Source organism: Aulonocara stuartgranti, assembly GCF_965226115.1.
Source record: "Aulonocara stuartgranti genome assembly, chromosome: 22".
Lineage (NCBI taxonomy): Eukaryota > Metazoa > Chordata > Actinopteri > Cichliformes > Cichlidae > Aulonocara > Aulonocara stuartgranti.
In genome coordinates this window covers 22,970,488-22,986,730 of record NC_138957.1, presented here as the reverse complement: position 1 = coordinate 22,986,730, position 16,243 = coordinate 22,970,488, and the positions used below count along the sequence as shown (strand labels likewise).

At 39.1% G+C, this 16,243-nt stretch overlaps 1 protein-coding gene across 1 annotated transcript; it reads left to right on the top strand.

Moving 5' to 3' along the window:
• Positions 1-101: 101 nt before the first annotated feature.
• On the top strand, positions 102-14,990 carry dgat1a (diacylglycerol O-acyltransferase 1a). The gene is made up of 17 exons (XM_082521068.1): positions 102-671; positions 2,381-2,468; positions 8,280-8,320; positions 8,584-8,669; positions 9,164-9,216; positions 9,605-9,710; positions 9,953-10,081; positions 10,412-10,486; positions 10,749-10,852; positions 10,993-11,031; positions 11,496-11,537; positions 11,683-11,727; positions 12,021-12,133; positions 12,384-12,449; positions 12,612-12,699; positions 12,922-12,984; positions 13,064-14,990. The coding sequence occupies exons 1-17, from the start codon at positions 406-408 to the stop codon at positions 13,208-13,210; spliced, it is 1,551 nt and encodes a 516-aa protein (XP_082377194.1). The 5' UTR covers positions 102-405; the 3' UTR covers positions 13,211-14,990.
• Positions 14,991-16,243: the final 1,253 nt, after the last annotated feature.

Here is a 16,243-nt window from a genome sequence, read left to right as displayed (position 1 = left end):
ACATGTGAGCGACACAGGCAATTATACTTTGTATAATAAATTTTGAGACAGAAATGTTCTTATGCAGTAACTTTTTTTATAAGGAAAAAGTGAGTGTTTGTATCGTAATTGCAAATAACAAAGAAAAAACGGACAGGACACTGTGATTGCTTTATTTTATTTTTTTTCTTTACGAACGGGGGATGTTAGCTGAAAATACAGAACTGGCAACCCTTCTGACAAATGCACCTTGAGCCGTCGTAATGAACCGCCCCTCTCATTACCAGCGCTCACATTGCAGGAAGAAGAACATCCCGCTGCTGTTTGTTCAGCTCCTGTTGTGAAGTTACTGAGGGACAAACGAGCGGCGGGCAGTTTGACCAACAATGTCGAGCAGGTAGAAACAGCGTGACTGAAGCCGCGGAAATGAGCGAAACAGCCGAGACGAGAGGGCCCGTAACCCGCCGGAGGAGGACAACCAGCACCAGCACCAAGCAAACCAAGAGGCAAGACGCAGGGGAGAAACCTCCCCCTTGTTCCGCTAAAGAAAAAGCCGCAGACAAGGTCCAGAAGCATGCGAACAATAACGGCAATGTGGAGAAAGAAATGGGGAAGTCAACACAGCAGCAGCAGCTCGCAAACAGTCCGAAGAAACAGAGGAGTGCGGTAGAAGATATCAACGAAAAGCTCAGGTAACCTTTGACGTTAACGTTCCAGCATTACGTACAGACGTTAACGGTAAATTGTTAGCAGAGGGGTACATCTCATACTCCTCCTCCCCTTTTCATTCATGTGTAATTTAGCCAGAGTCGTTATTTTTCCTCCATTGTTTCCAGTAGCTTAATTGCCGTTTCATGACAGGTTAGCTGGTACTTATTTCTTACAAAGCTGTTCTTGAGCTAGTGGGCATTAAAAAAAAAAAAAAGAGTTGCAGAAACCCAAAAGTTGCACTTAATCTTAACATTTCCATAAGCTTTAAATGCCTCCTTTTGAGTTGCCTTCGTTCATCCCCTGTTTTTTTCTGCATTTTCTACATTTCTTTAATAGCCTTGCATGAATGCAATCTGTGAGAGTCTGGCACAGGTCTGGGGAGCTTTTTTATTTCCAGCTTTATAAACAAACTGACATAACTTTCATTGCTTGCTTTTTTTATTAGCTGGAGTTTGCTCTTTTGCCAGGCCAATAATAAATAATTTAAGAAAATAGTCAGCAGATCGATGGAGAGTTTGTCTCAGATGTCTCTAATTTTGAAGCAATATAAAAATGAATAGTAGTAACAGACTTCTTTGGCAGGACACTCACTCACTTGTTGAACAGAGGGTAGCTTTGAGTTTGTATACAGGGTGTGTCAGGAGAACAGGTAGGGTATGACCGACCTTGCTGCAAACAATAGCCCGTGCTTCTACCTATGGGCACCACACCAGCTTCTCAGATCTGCCTACCTATTTAAAGCATGCATTTCTTTAGGTTGAAGCCATGCCTTCTTGATTACCCCATGGAATTTCTACATCCTTGTAATTGGTGTGAAGGCCAGGGTCCTAATACGGCACTTTAATACCCAGTAAAAGGAAGGTGATTTTAATTTGTGGTTAATTTTTATTTTAATTGGATCCCAGCCAGCTGACGTAGGCAAGTGATGTGTTCTTGTGACACATGCTTTGGCGATAGCATGTCTACTGTTTGCATGCATTTCTGCACATTTCTCATGCTGAGTGAGTGTCCTGGCACTATGTTAAAAACCACTTTGGTTTTTCCTCCTTTATTTTTCCATCCTCTTGCCCTCTCTACAGTTTTCCTAACTCGCTGTTATTGCTCCATCTCCTCACCTCTTAACCATTTTCCTCTGACCAGTCTTCTCCTCCTCTGTCCTCGTTCACCCTTTATCACCTATGGCTGTGTAAAAGTTCCTTTATGGTTTCTTGATGAAACGCTTCAGTTTTCTAAAGCATAGATTGGGGGCAGTGCTATGTAAACCTTTTAACTGCAGTGTGTGATTCATCCACGTAAAAGCTGGTATAGAAATTAAATAATTTCCCTCTGATCCTAACTTGAAGTTGATATTAACTTTAATGTCAGATTATACCACATTGTTGTTAAGTGCATTACCACCAAGAAAGTGGTAATCGGTCCATCAAGGAAAATAAGCTAAGTAAAGGAAGTTCAGCATAGCTGGTCCTCAACATGAAGTCACACGTGTGTCATTTTTGAAGGATTTCTCAATGTGTTAATCATAAATGACTCACTCTGAGTTATCGGTGCTTTGTAAGAGTTGTAAAATCAATCCTGTTGCCCTAACTAGATTCCCCCCCTTAGCTTGTGGAGACAGTGAGACAGGAAAGAGTGCTAATCATTTGATTACAGTCTAAAATTTAATGGTGACCGACTGTGTGTTTTTCTGCAGGTGTCACAATCTACAGGAGTCTCTCTTGAGCTCAGCCAGCGGCTACAGCAACTACAGAGGAATCCTCAACTGGTGTGTTGTCATGCTGGTGAGTTAAACCTCATTACATGTCCACGCAGAAATGAAAATGTATGCCACCGTTGCTTCGAAAACTGTAACATTTAGAAAGTTAGACCCCTCATTCACCTAAATCTTACTGGTCTGGACAAGGCTCATGCAAGAAATCTCAAAGAATTACTCTCTAATCTCAACAGCTCATGTATGGTTATTCTTATTCTTTGCCACTTCTCTCTCTCACTCACTCACTCACTCAGCCACTCAGCCATCCAAAGTGTATAAAACTCCAAACTACTGCAGCAAAACAAAAGTTCCAGCCCACACAAAGTACACATCCCTCTGGGCTTGCTGTTAGACCTGTTGTTACATTGACTTTTTGTGACACATTAACTTGTTGTGTTATCTGCAGGAACGCTGATAAATCGACTTTTGTGTTATCTCTCATAACACTTGCAGATTAGCCACATAAGTACTTTTTTCTTTTTCTTTTTTTTTTTTGGTTTTGCTCTGGCCTGGGTTGCCATTTCTTGTAGATATTTCTATATTTTTGATAAGAGGCGTGTTTGTAAGCTACAGTTTAATCTCAGTGAGCTTGTTTGAACTTTCTCATCAAAAGTGAACTTTGTTAGGTGGGCTTATATTACGCGAGGGTCTTTAATTTGCTGCCAAATTGTTTTCCTTTTATTAGTGATTTAGGACAGCGTGGCATCGCAGTGGTTAACACTCTCTCCTCACAGTAAAAGGGTCCTGTCTTTTAAGTTTTTATTTGAGTTTTGTATATTGGGCAAAAAAAATAAATGAGCATCACGCAAAACATGCAACAAAAAAACAAGAGGTTGTGGGATTAGAATCACAGTAAAATAGAAAAAAAGACTTCTTTCTCCTCATATAATGACAGCGAATCTCTTTCAATGGTTAAATGGCACGGTTTCTCCTATCTTGTCTCTCCTATTTCATTTTGGAGTCTTATTGAGTAGGTCATCTGCTCCAAGGTATGTAGATTTTTTTTTTTTTTAACAGTATTAGTAAACAAAAAAAAGTGTTTACTTTTTTTTTTTGCTTTGCTAACTGTCCGTAGGACCTTTCAGACGGTGTTTATCTTTCTTTTAATTCATGTGGGGAAAGCTGCAAAATAACATAAATAAATAAATTAGAACTCTGGAGATCATTCGTGATGATTCTTTCCAAAAAGATTGACTCAAAATGCTTCAGCTCTAACTTTGATCTAACTGGACCCATATCTAATATTGTGGTGATTTCTTTACTGTAAATTTTTAGTGAGCCAACATCCTTAACAGTTATCAGTTCTATGAAAAACTCAATTTTCTATCTGTAGCAGGGACATTTTTATTAGTAATGACAAAGAAATTCCTTCATTCACAATAGCTCACAATGCTTGCTAGTATTGTTATTGTTAATGCTAGCTAGTTATTTGAAAGTAACATTTGCTGAAGCTCCTTTTAAAATAATTCAAATGGTTTGCTACAGTGTATGCAAAGACTAACCATTGTGGCTGCTATACTTTGTAGTGCTACTAGCATTAATAACTAAATTGGCCAACCTGGCTTTCATACAGCAAGATACTTCTGTTGAAGTTGGCTGAATGCAGGCATTTTAGTTAAATATGTCATGTCCCTCTCTGTTGAGGAGACTTCAGGACTGTTAACCTCATTTAGAAACAAGAGCTTCTGCCCCAGTCCAGTGAGGGAAGTGTGGGTGTCTGTCTCCAGAGACAGCCTGCAGTGCCCCAGAGAATCCTGTCAGTTTTAGCCTTATATTAGACATCTAGATTTAAAAATATCCAGTTAGCTGTAATCCACATGAAAGGGAATTTGACTCTAAGTGTGTGTGTGTGTGCTTTGCATATCTGTGTGTAGATGTACTTGCATGATTGCTCTGTCTGGATGTATCTATGCAGATTTCTGTATGTGTGTGTGTGTGTGTGGGTGGTTCTATGACGGGTTTATTCCCGTTTTTGAAGGTTTAGATTGCCGTTCAGCACATCTTTCACTTTGTGGTCACCACATACCCAACGGATGGTGTTCACTTTAGACGTTTTTCAGAGGATGCTTTAGGATCAGGCTGTAAAAATGTAAAGTGGACCCCCAGAACCTTGAATGTGTGTATATTTAGGAGTTCAGTAAGTTGTGTACTTTGTCCTCGATAACAAGGACCATCAGATAAATTCCTAAAATGTCAGCTGTAGAAGTGCATGCTTCTAGAGATGGGAATATAGATGTATTTTGTGCCCTCCATGATTTTTTTTATTTTTTTTATTTTTTTATTTGTAAGATTTAACACAAAATAACAGGGAAAAACTAAGTTTTTAAGAAAATAGCCCAAAATACTAGTAAGAAATTCTTCTTGTGAGAGAAAACTCAATATTCTTGGTACTCCATCCTCTGCATTGCTGGCAGGATAAAATACTTCTCATGTTGTGTAATTACTGAGCTGTCATCATCTAGTATCTGAACCCTGGGAACAAAGTCTACATGGGATTTTGAGACTTTTAGAATACCTTTTGTTTATATTTGTCCTCAGCACCTGCATAGATTATTTGTTACCATTTGATTTGTGATCTGATGAAATTGATTCTGAGGTTCATGAAACATTTTTTTAAGCTTTGTTTTAGAATAGTCTTATTTTCTGATTGTTACCTGAGCTGAGCCTGTTGGGCCTGAACACCTCCCTCTGCAACTGGATCCTGGACTTTCTGACCGGAAGGCCTCAGTCAGTACGGATCGGGAACTGCACCACCACACTGAGCACTGGGGCCCCACAAGGCTGTGTGCTCAGTCCTCTGCTGTTCATACTGCTGACTCATGACTGTGTAGCAACACACAGTTCAAATCACATCATTAAGTTCGCTGATGACACGACCGTGGTGGGTCTCATTAGCAAGAACGACGAGTCAGCGTACAGAGAGGAAGTGCAGAGACTAACGGACTGGTGTAAAGACAACAACCTGTCTCTGAATGTTGACAAGACAAAAGAGATGGTTGTTGACTTTAGGAAGACACGAGGCGACCACTCACCGCTGAGCATCAACGGCTCCTCTGTGGAGATCGTCGACAGCACCAAATTCCTGGGCGTCCACCTGGAGAAGGACCTCGGCTGGTCCCTCAACACCAGCTCCCTGCACAAGTAAGCCCAACAGCGTCTCTTCTTTCTGAGAAGACTGAGAAAGGCTCGGCTTCCACCACCGATCCTGACCACCTTCTATAGAGGAACTATCGAGAGCATCCTGAGCGCTGCATCACTGTCTGGTTTGGGAACTGTGCCATATCGGACCGCAAGACCCTACAGCGGATAGTGGGAACAGCAGAGAAGATCATCGGGGTCTCTCTCCCCTCTATTGAGGACATCTACACCACATGATGCATTTGCAAAGCCACCAGCTTTGTGGCTGATCGGACACACCCCTCTCACACACTCTTCACACTCCTGCCATCTGGAAAAAGGTACCGAAGCATTCGGGCACACACATCCAGACTGTGCAACAGCTTTTTTTTTTTTTTTCCACAAGCCACCCATCTCCTCAGCAAAAAGGGACTGACTGATAAGCGCAAACACACACACACACACACACACACACACACTCACACACACTATCACTTAGCTTAACTCAACTACCTCAAAACATTGAGACTGGACTGACTAATCAACACAAGCGCAAACACACTGACCTACACCACCAAACCATCGTACACACTAACCTGTAAATGCTCTTTTGCACAATATTATTACTGGACTTTTTGCACTAACTTCTGCACTTCCTAATTTTTGCTGCTACACTAAGGAATGTTTACTGTTCCTCCACTACCTCAACTCATCATCACAAAACCTTATTATTATGTTACGTTGTGTTTTTCTATCATTCTGTCACTTTGCTGCTCTTGTTTGCACATTTGCACATGCACTTTGTCTGCTGTCTGATAACAAAAAAAAAAGTCTTCCTTAGATAGTTAGGTTTTTTTTGTTAATTTATGTTAGGTCAGTCTGTCTTGTCTCTGCTAGCCAGCTAACTAGGCCTCTTAGTTAGCTAGTTTAGTGTTTTCTGTTAATTTATGTTGTAAATTTATGTTGCATGTAGCACCTTGGTTCCTGGAGGAACGTTGTTTCGCCTCACTGTGTACTGTTAAACTGCATATGGTTGAAGTGACAATAAAGCCAACTTGACTTGACCTGATGAATCATGATCCATTTATAGAGACCTCTAAGAGAAGATTGCTCGTTCTGCTGCAGACCCATCTGCTTGGCAAATAGCTGCATACCAGATGTTGGTTTTAAGGTGTCCCCCTTCTCCAAAATCAGACCTGTTCATTTTCAATTGGAAAACTTCATTAGCTACTAACAAGGCACAGATGGCTGCGACCAGTTCTTCTTCATCTTTGTTATATGGTTTAAGACACAGTATTGAGCTTGTTGGTCATAGATATGGGAAGAGTACCTGAGACTTGGAATGGTTCATTGCATTGTTCCAAGTGATTTGCAGACAAGTAAACCATGTAAATAGTTTATATGGCCACAGGCTGACAAGGTCAGTGCACTGTGACGTAAAGCCTGTTTTAAGATTTGATCTTTGTTCTCACCTGTTTTCTCAGGGCATCTTTGCCAGAGGCCAGGTTCAGTGAACATCAGTGGCTTCTTTCATTGTTAAAATTACTATCCACCAGATCAGAGAGAGGGATGTTCATTTTGCATTATAGATTGTTCAAAGAAAGTACAAGTGGATAGAAGTAATATTTTGATTTAATAGTTCTATAGTGTAGTTTGATAGCTGTATATTATGTGACGAAAAAAATTTATTATTAATAGCATTTCATTTTCTAGAACATTACAAATGATAACAAACATAACATACACTATAGTAAAGTAGCTTTTGGACATATTAACCTTTTTCCTTCACCCTTCCCAGAGCGCAGAGATTTTGCCCCTGTACCCAGCCCTTACTGTTACTTCAGCCTCCCTAGAACCCTATGACCCTCTGATCCTATGACTTATAATATCCTGTGCTGAAAACTGACGTCCCATCAGTATTTTAATGGTGTGCATAGAAAGGGCAAACAGTAACAATGAAAAACACTGCAGTGGAAACAAGTAGGCCTTGTAAATGTGTGACATGCTACAGTGGCCTCCTCTGTGCTGAAGGTTACTAAAGTAAAGGTTACTGGTTTGGACTACAGACAAAACCACATTGCTGCCGGGGTTTGGCAAGCTGGTGGGGATATTCACTGCAGCATGACCCCATTAAGTGTCATACACCAAATGTCCTCATTATCTTAACTAGCTTAAGTGACTAATATAAAAATGAACTAGAACTGTACAGATCCCATATATAATGTTGCTTCTTTAAATTGTGCAAAGTCTAGCGTTATCTTAGACTCTCTGATAGCCCCGATGGCTGAGATGAAGCTGGACTCTGAACTTAAATATACAATTTAATAATAAACTTGTTTTGCTCGACACTTTCTATCAGAGTGCACTTCAGCAGGGTGTCAATGTGAACAGCAGGAACATGTGGCTAAATTTAGCTGAGGATCTAATCTATTTATAACTCAGCAGCTAACATTTTTATTTCTAATATCCTCCTCCTTAATAAATTCCAGCATAAGAATAAATGTGTTTTGTTTTGTTGTTTGTTTTTCATCAAATTTGAATAGCAACAGTTTCAATGTGTATAAACAAACGGTTACATCTGCACGTTGAAGATTCAGACAAGTGTTTTTGTTTTTGGGGTTTTTTGCAGCTTTTTAATGAAGAACAACTTTGAAAAATATGCTTTGAAATATTTCTATAGTACGAGTCATGTTAATATTGTGTCCTGTTGCATCTTTCTCAGGTGCTGAGTAATGCACGACTTTTCTTAGAGAACATTATAAAGTGAGTATGCACCTATATTTATGTAGCTGTTATTGGGGGGTTTTAATCAACAAGAGCTTACATATTGAGAACTGCTTCACGTCCAGAACAACTTGAACTGTTGCTGCAGTACAGATGTTCTAAGGCATGAGCTTGTTCCAGGTCTTAGGTTATGAAGCTTATTTCCTCTTGTTCCACATCAGCTTGGACAGGCTCCAGCCTTTTGCATCACTTTAAGAGATGACTTCCTATAGCTGTAAAATATATTTCTGTTCCTTCTTCAGGTATGGCATCTTGGTAGACCCTATCCAAGTAGTGTCCCTCTTCTTAAAGGACCCCTACAGCTGGCCAGCAGCATGCCTAATCATTGGTACGGAGCCTTAATTTTACTGCACACGGTTATTGAGTTACAACTTTGTGTTTATTTGTGACTTTAGGATTGAGATGATAAAATTCACAAACATGGTTTGTAGTTGTATTGCTGTGTAGTGGTTATTAACAGCTTCTTTAAGTACAAAAGATGTAAATGGATCCAGAGTAATTAAGTTTTTCAGTGGCTCATATGTGCAATGTTGCCACATAGAAGTGCAGTTCATGTGAGCCTCTGTGTATAATATATTTTGCTGGTGATTGTTCAGATTTTATTTACTTGGATACAGTTGATTCTTGATGCAGTCTGTGTTTTACAACACAGGTAATCAGTACTAGGGTGAAAGCAGAACTTAAAACAAAGGTCATATTTGAATGTTCTTCAAATTCTCTTTTGAAGTTCGTGACTGAAATAAACAGAGTAATGATTGATTTTGATTTTTATGGCATAGCATCTCATAGAGTTTGAGTACTGTTTTTGTTTTTGTGTTTTAGTGTCCAATGTGTTCATATTAGCAGCCTTGTACATAGAGCGGCGTCTGGCTGTGGTAAGTCCCTACACGAATATGTGTTTTTCTGTGTTGGATTAAATTTTCATTTAACTTGTGATGCTCAGTTCTTCGTCTGGGACTCTTCGACCTCAGTAAGCTTATTTGTTGATGTGATAACACTGTTTTCTTACAGTACAAAGAAAGTGGATTTGATTAGAAGGTTGTCGTTCTGTGATCTCCCATGTGTGCTTGAAACAGGTGCTTTTCAGTTGCCGAAGTCTTCAAAGTAAATTCAACATCACAGCGCCACCTCTTTTTATACCTGCTCTTAAATCCGATAAGAACACTGAAGCTGATCCAGATTAGATAGCACAGTTCCTTAAGAGAAAAAATACTGAAAGTATTAATAAAATATTGCTTACTTTTTGTCCTTTATTCTTTCTAGGGCACAATCTCCGAAACTACAGGGCTGATTCTTCACTTGTTTAATCTGACATCCTTGTTAATCTTTCCTTCAGCCTCAGTACTCACTGTGACCTCCATCACACCAGGTACATGATTTTTTTTTTTTTTCTTATGCTTTATTCTTTTTTTACACAAGAGTGGGTCTTCTGTTTAGAAAATTCGAACAAATGAGAGCAATAATGTCAAGTACTTTAAGGTGAATATGAGTGAGCCAGTGAGTCAATCTGTACACATACCCAGCTATGCTTGGTTCATTATTTATTTATTATGTACCATGTCATCTATTGCACACTGCTAGTGACTCGTACATTGTGTGTGTCTGTGTCAGTGGGTGGTGTGCTCTCCTTAGGCACCTACACAGTGCTGTTTCTCAAGCTGTACTCCTACATGGACTCCAACAAGTGGTGCAGAGAAATCAGACAAGCCAAAGCTAAAAGAATGACACGATCATATTCGTGTAAGTATATTAGCATAGGAACTGCTGGGCCGTTGAATCATTGTGACTAAGGTCAACAAAACGACTCGTATCTGTGAATGAATTCAGTAGATGATTCATACCTGCAGAGATTTGTTGCACTGTTTTGCTTATACTGCCATCTAGTGGTGGCATAGTAACATGTGCAACTCTTTCATAGAATAGCTGGCGCTATTTCAATTGACCGTGGATGAAAGCTGGATCTGCATCTGTAGCTATATTACTGTGGATTCATTTTAATACACCATAATGAATAAAATTGAATGATGCTTGAAATTCTAATTGTTGTGCCTATTCATCTGCCACATTCAGGTCCAATTGTGGCACAGTCCAACGGGTCAGCGGTTAACACCAATGTCTCCTACCCAGGCAACCTCACACACAGAGGTAACAGACTGCACAGTTAGTGCAGATGGACATTGCTACCAACAACAATGAGAAAGAAAATTAGTGGGTCAAAATATTTGCTGTGTAAATATTAACTTGTTAAAGTAGGGGCTGAGGAGTATCTCTTTGTATAGCCAGTAAATGTCGTTTCTCACAAGGTCTTATAAATTTTTTTTAAAACATTCCAGTATCAAAGTCAGAAAGTGTAGGATCAAGTCATTAATGTGACACATTGATGTGACCTGTTTGTGTTTGTCTTTAGACATGTACTACTTCATCTTTGCACCAACTCTCTGCTACCAGCTCAACTTCCCACGGTCTCCACGGATACGCAAAAGGTTTCTGATCAGAAGACTTTTTGAAATGGTGAGAGGAAACGATCAGAAACGGTCCCAAAATTTTAGTTGGTGACCTAATTATAATGACAGAAAATGAATCGCAATCACAAACGAGGAGATGAATGTGTGAATGTTTTGTTTAAATCTTAACGTGTTCTTTTCTTCCAGCTTTTCCTCATGCAGTTGTTGGTGGGATTAATACAGCAGGTATGTAGAATATTTACAGACACTTGGCAAGCATGCTGATCATACACTGTATGCATGCATTAAATAACTGATCAGTCAAGTGTGATTTAAATCGGGGGTGTCGTGAAATAACAATGGTCTTTGCTCACTTTTCTGATGCTACAGTTACTTCTTTCACACACCAGCAGATTCTTGCATCAAATTTACAAAGTTGGCATGCCCCGTATAGCCGTTACCATTCTGCTTCTACTCCATTACCACATGCTGAAACCTTGGAGCCGGAAAATGCTGCCTGCAATAAATATATTTAGATTTGACTTATAGTTTGTTTTCTGTAGCTGAATATTGTTTATCTGTCATTCTCTTACATTGTTTAGTGAAAATCTGAAATTGTGACATGCCTAGTTCGAACACATTTCTTCTTTGAGTATATTGTGGAAAAGCAGCAAAAAAAAAAAACCCTAACCTAAGTCTGTGTCTTCCAGTGGATGGTCCCAAGTGTTCAGAACTCAATGAAACCGTTCCAGGTGTGTATAAACATAGAGACACTCACTGCATCACTTACAATGGCTCCAATAAGGCAAGAGTCAAAAATATTTGCCTGAAACTGGAGCGGTCTTATAAAGAAAAGGTATCTTTTTTTTTTTTTTTTTTTTTTATTACTTCTTAAAGGAAATGGACTTTTCTAGGATGGTAGAGCGGCTGCTGAAACTAGCTGTGAGTATCTAGACTGCACATCAGAGACTTTATCAGTGATCTGTTATTAGTATTAGTGATCTAAATTAAACACTCAAATTAATTCCTTTATTCTGGTATTGTCGTTTTTTGTTTGTTTGTTTTTTTTGTTTTTTGTATTATTTTAACATTTTTAAAGTGAAATTTATTCTGTGCTCATCTCAAAAGAGGTCTCAAGAGTTACATTTGTTAGTCAACAGTAGTTCAACCTTACCAACCTAGACACCTTTTCCTCTCTCCTTTTCTAATCCTCCCCCCTGGCTGCCTCCTCCCAGGTTCCTAACCATCTAATATGGTTAATATTCTTCTATTGGTTTTTCCATTCCTCTCTGAACTTTGTGGCAGAGCTCCTGCAGTTTGGAGATCGGGAGTTCTACAGGGACTGGTGGTGAGTCGTCAAGCATACATTTTCTGTGTGACTCCTCTCATCTTTCATTTATTTATTTATTTTTTTGCTTCTTCCATTTTTCTGTTACTTTAATATGATGTTGTGCAGTCTGTCAGATGTAGAAGTGATGGTGTTTCCAAATGCAACAGATGATGTATCACATAGGTTTCAAAGAGTGTTTTCCTAGAAATATTGATTCAAATCGCACTGCAGTTTTGACATCAGTTCCTTAAACTGCTCTTGATTTCAGGAACTCTGAGACTGTCACATACTTCTGGGCCAACTGGAACATCCCAGTGCACAAGTGGTGCCTGAGGTGAGCAGCAAACTCTGTAATGACAAGTATTTATTTATTTATTTAAAATCAGTATTGCCACATGGTTTGATTGGCTTTAGTCTCATTAATAGTGCATATATAGTTAGACCCAGATATAAAAAGAAAGACCAGGAGTCATTTGTGTGTTTCCCTGTTTTGCAGACATTTCTATAAGCCAATGTTGAGGAAGGGGGTGAACAAATTTCTGGCTCAAACTGCTGTTTTTCTGGCTTCTGCCTTTTTCCATGAGGTAACTGAGCAACATTTAGCCTCAAACACCTTTGATGGCTGTTTTTACTTCTGTATGTGAAGCAGACTGTTTTTACTAAATGTTTTATTCCTACATGAGGGCAGAAATTCAGAGGTTCCTGGTGCATGCACAGAAACTGAAAGAAGAGTTGCTAGCTTACAGCATCACTGTTATAAATGCAACTGCTGAGTTCTAAAAAAGGGAATCTGTTTCTTTCCTCAGTACCTGGTGAGCGTTCCTCTCAAGATGTTTAGACTGTGGGCATTCATGGGAATGATGGCTCAGGTAAGGCCCTATATTTATTCATTTCATTATATACTGAGGCATACACATGCATTCACCTCTGACCTTTTAAACCCTTCAGGTTCCTCTGGCTTTGTTCGTAAGTCGCTTCCTGAATGGAAATTACGGCAACGCGGCCGTGTGGATCTCACTCATAATTGGACAGCCCATCGCCGTGTTGATGTACGTCCATGACTACTATGTCATTCATTACGGGAGCACTACATAACACAGGACAGACACCCACACACTAGTCTGTGAAACACGCCAATGAGGTATTATAGAGCAGGTTCGAGGGAATCCATGGCAAGCTGATGTTTATGAAGCTGTTGAAGCTTTGGCACGAAAGTTGTGACTTTATTTTTGCACATTAGAAAACCATCAGGAAATGATTTTGGATATTTAGGAGTCTTGTCTAGTCTCACACTGCACCCCTGTCAGCCTCCAACTGTGCAATCCACTGTACGAAAACAAATATATGGTGCTAGTGGTTTAATCTACCGTTCATTGGCTCAAAGGTTAGACTTCTTTGGGGGTTGGGGACTCCTCTGCTTTAATACATTCATCTTAAAAGTGGGAAGACTAATAAAAACCACACGCTCCTCCGCTCAGTGAATGTTTAAGAATGCACATACCAGCAGGTGCAACAAGTGTGAACCACTGCCAACTGTGCACAAGCTACAGCCTGGATCCAGGATCCTTCTTCCAGAGAAACTATATGAAAATGGGGATTCTATATCAGGGGCTGAGGAGCATCTTTGTATATCCAGAGGCAACACTTTTAAATGTTAAAGCCAGTAAACTTCTACAAGCTAAAGCCTGACATCCTGGTCAACCACTTAAGAATCTCCATGGCTTGACATAGACCAGACTGACTTTTGCATGTATCCTTGGATGCAATATAACTTCAAGTATTACGGACGGTATATTTAAAAATGACATTGAAAATGTCCAAAGGTAAAAAACTGAAGGAAACAAGGATTCCTCTCCAAAAAGACTGAGCACCAGGACGTTGATGTGGATTTATTTGTACAGTTGTATGTCAAACAAAATCAATGCAAGCTTTGAGCGGAAGAGCACGTGCTGCCGGCTTACTTGCCTTGGCTTTATCATCATCTTGTGTCTGCACTGCCTTTGATTTGTCGAGTTTATTTTATAGTTTTGCAGTATTGTATTTGCTGGATGTTTGTGCCATCTTGAAATCACATGTGGTATTTTGTGTTTAAACTAATGATTTAAGTGTTTGATTTGCCAGATTAAACCAATGAATGTTTTTTGCACTTGAGATGCATGCAGTTAACTGAAGCAATAGATTTCAATGGATGCATTATTTTAAGTTGTATCAATCATGTAAAGAAAACAAATTTGTGCTGAGATTTCTGTTCTGTAATCTGCTTGTTGACGTTGCTGTTAAAAGGGGAAAACTGAAGCTGCGTTAATTTAAAGAAGGCAGTTGAAACAGCCTGATCACGTTGGATGATTTACAGTATTTGTTGAGTCCATTTCTTTGATCTAGATGTTGTCAGAACATGACACTACTGCCAGTGTGGATAACATACCATAAATTGATGTAGGAAGATGTTCTTATTTTATCAATCTTTGAAAGATAAGTGAAAGCCTTTTGTTTAAAAATGGTTGCATTCTTTCCTTTTTGATCATAATTCAGGGAAAAACTGTCCTTGAGCACCAGTAATAGAACTGAGTGTTGGCATTCCTTACTGAATACTAAGTGCCTGCTGTAAAAAGGAGGGGAAAATGCTTGCATTTAAACTGAAGAAAAATGCTGTTAGATTTGATGCCAAATACTTGTAATATAATCCAAAATGTAGGAAAGGTAGTTTAACTTTTATCTATGTAGCAAGTGGGCTTCTTTGTATGGTATGGTGATTTGTGCGGGAGCCTAAGATTTACTGCACTAAGCTCAAACTGAAATATTTTACCAAATCTCAGTTTTAAAGCTATAATTTTTCTTTTCCTGAAAACACAAAAGTAAAGCATCATTCTGATCACTTTATTAGTATTTCATTGCACAAATGACACTTTTTGTCTGACCCACTTTCATCTGCAAATGTGACCCAGTTCTGAATTTTGTCAGATGTGAGATACGGTTATTGTGTGACACCAGAGTTAACATCTGAGTAGTTTTTTTTTTTTTGTTTGTTTGTTTTTTTCTCCCCTAAAAACTAGTTTCTACATTTACAAACCATGTATCTAAATGACATGAGCTTGCTGAGGAAAAACAGAAAATGCGTACTTCAGTACAATCGATAGAAAGAGGCGTCCAAAGCAGTTCAAAGGTGTTTCTTCAATATTAGTTAATGTTGAGGTGTGTGTTTTGTTTTGTTTTTGATGCAATATGTAAAAATGAATATATTGCTAGTTTTGCTCATGTGTACAGAAATCCAAAGTGAAGAGAAAGATTATCTTGGAAAGGCAACTGTCACTGAAAGCGTGTGGTGTTTGATTTAAAAAAAAAAAAAAAAAAAAAAAAACATTTATATGGTTATTGGACTTGTCTGTGTTTCATTAACTCTTTTCCCCCATTTGGTGACCTCCCCTGAGTTTTGACACCACAGTACATATCTGTGAAGATGTGGTTTGTTGGCTATTTGAATAGCTTCCAGGCAAAGACCACCCTCACAAACTTCTGATGCAAACCCATTTTGTTCTATAAGCAGGCCTGAAATATGGCAGAAATGAAAAGGGCTTCTAGGCCAACTTCTAGTAGGTTTTCAGTTGGTAAAGACTTAAACAAGTAGTGTGCCTCCTTCGGTTTTTGACAAATAAGATGATTATCCTAAATCCTGTACTTAATGTTATAGCACATCAAAAGCAGTTGTGGTAATCATTCTTTATAAACTTAAAAGCAAGCAGCATTATTAGCAGAGACCCTGTGATGCTGTCTTTTGATCCATCCATCTGCTCAAAACTGCTCAGCTGGAAGCTCATGCTCACAGTCTGTCGGGAAAAATACACCCTCTACACCCGCTGCTTACCTTTTAGTCCCATATTTGAAAAGGTTTGGTACCGATGCTCTATAAGAGACAAAACGCGCACTGTGAGGTGTTTTTAAACATCCTTGAGCTCACTCCATAGACATTACGCACTTTGAGACCCTTCAAGCAGTTGCTACGCATATCGCTGGTTGCTATTGCACTTGATTCGTTTGTTTACGGGTTTTCGTTTCCCTTATACTAGTTCCGGGTGAACCCCTCCCCGCTTAATTTGAGGAAATAATTATTGTATGAATCTTTATAAAAAA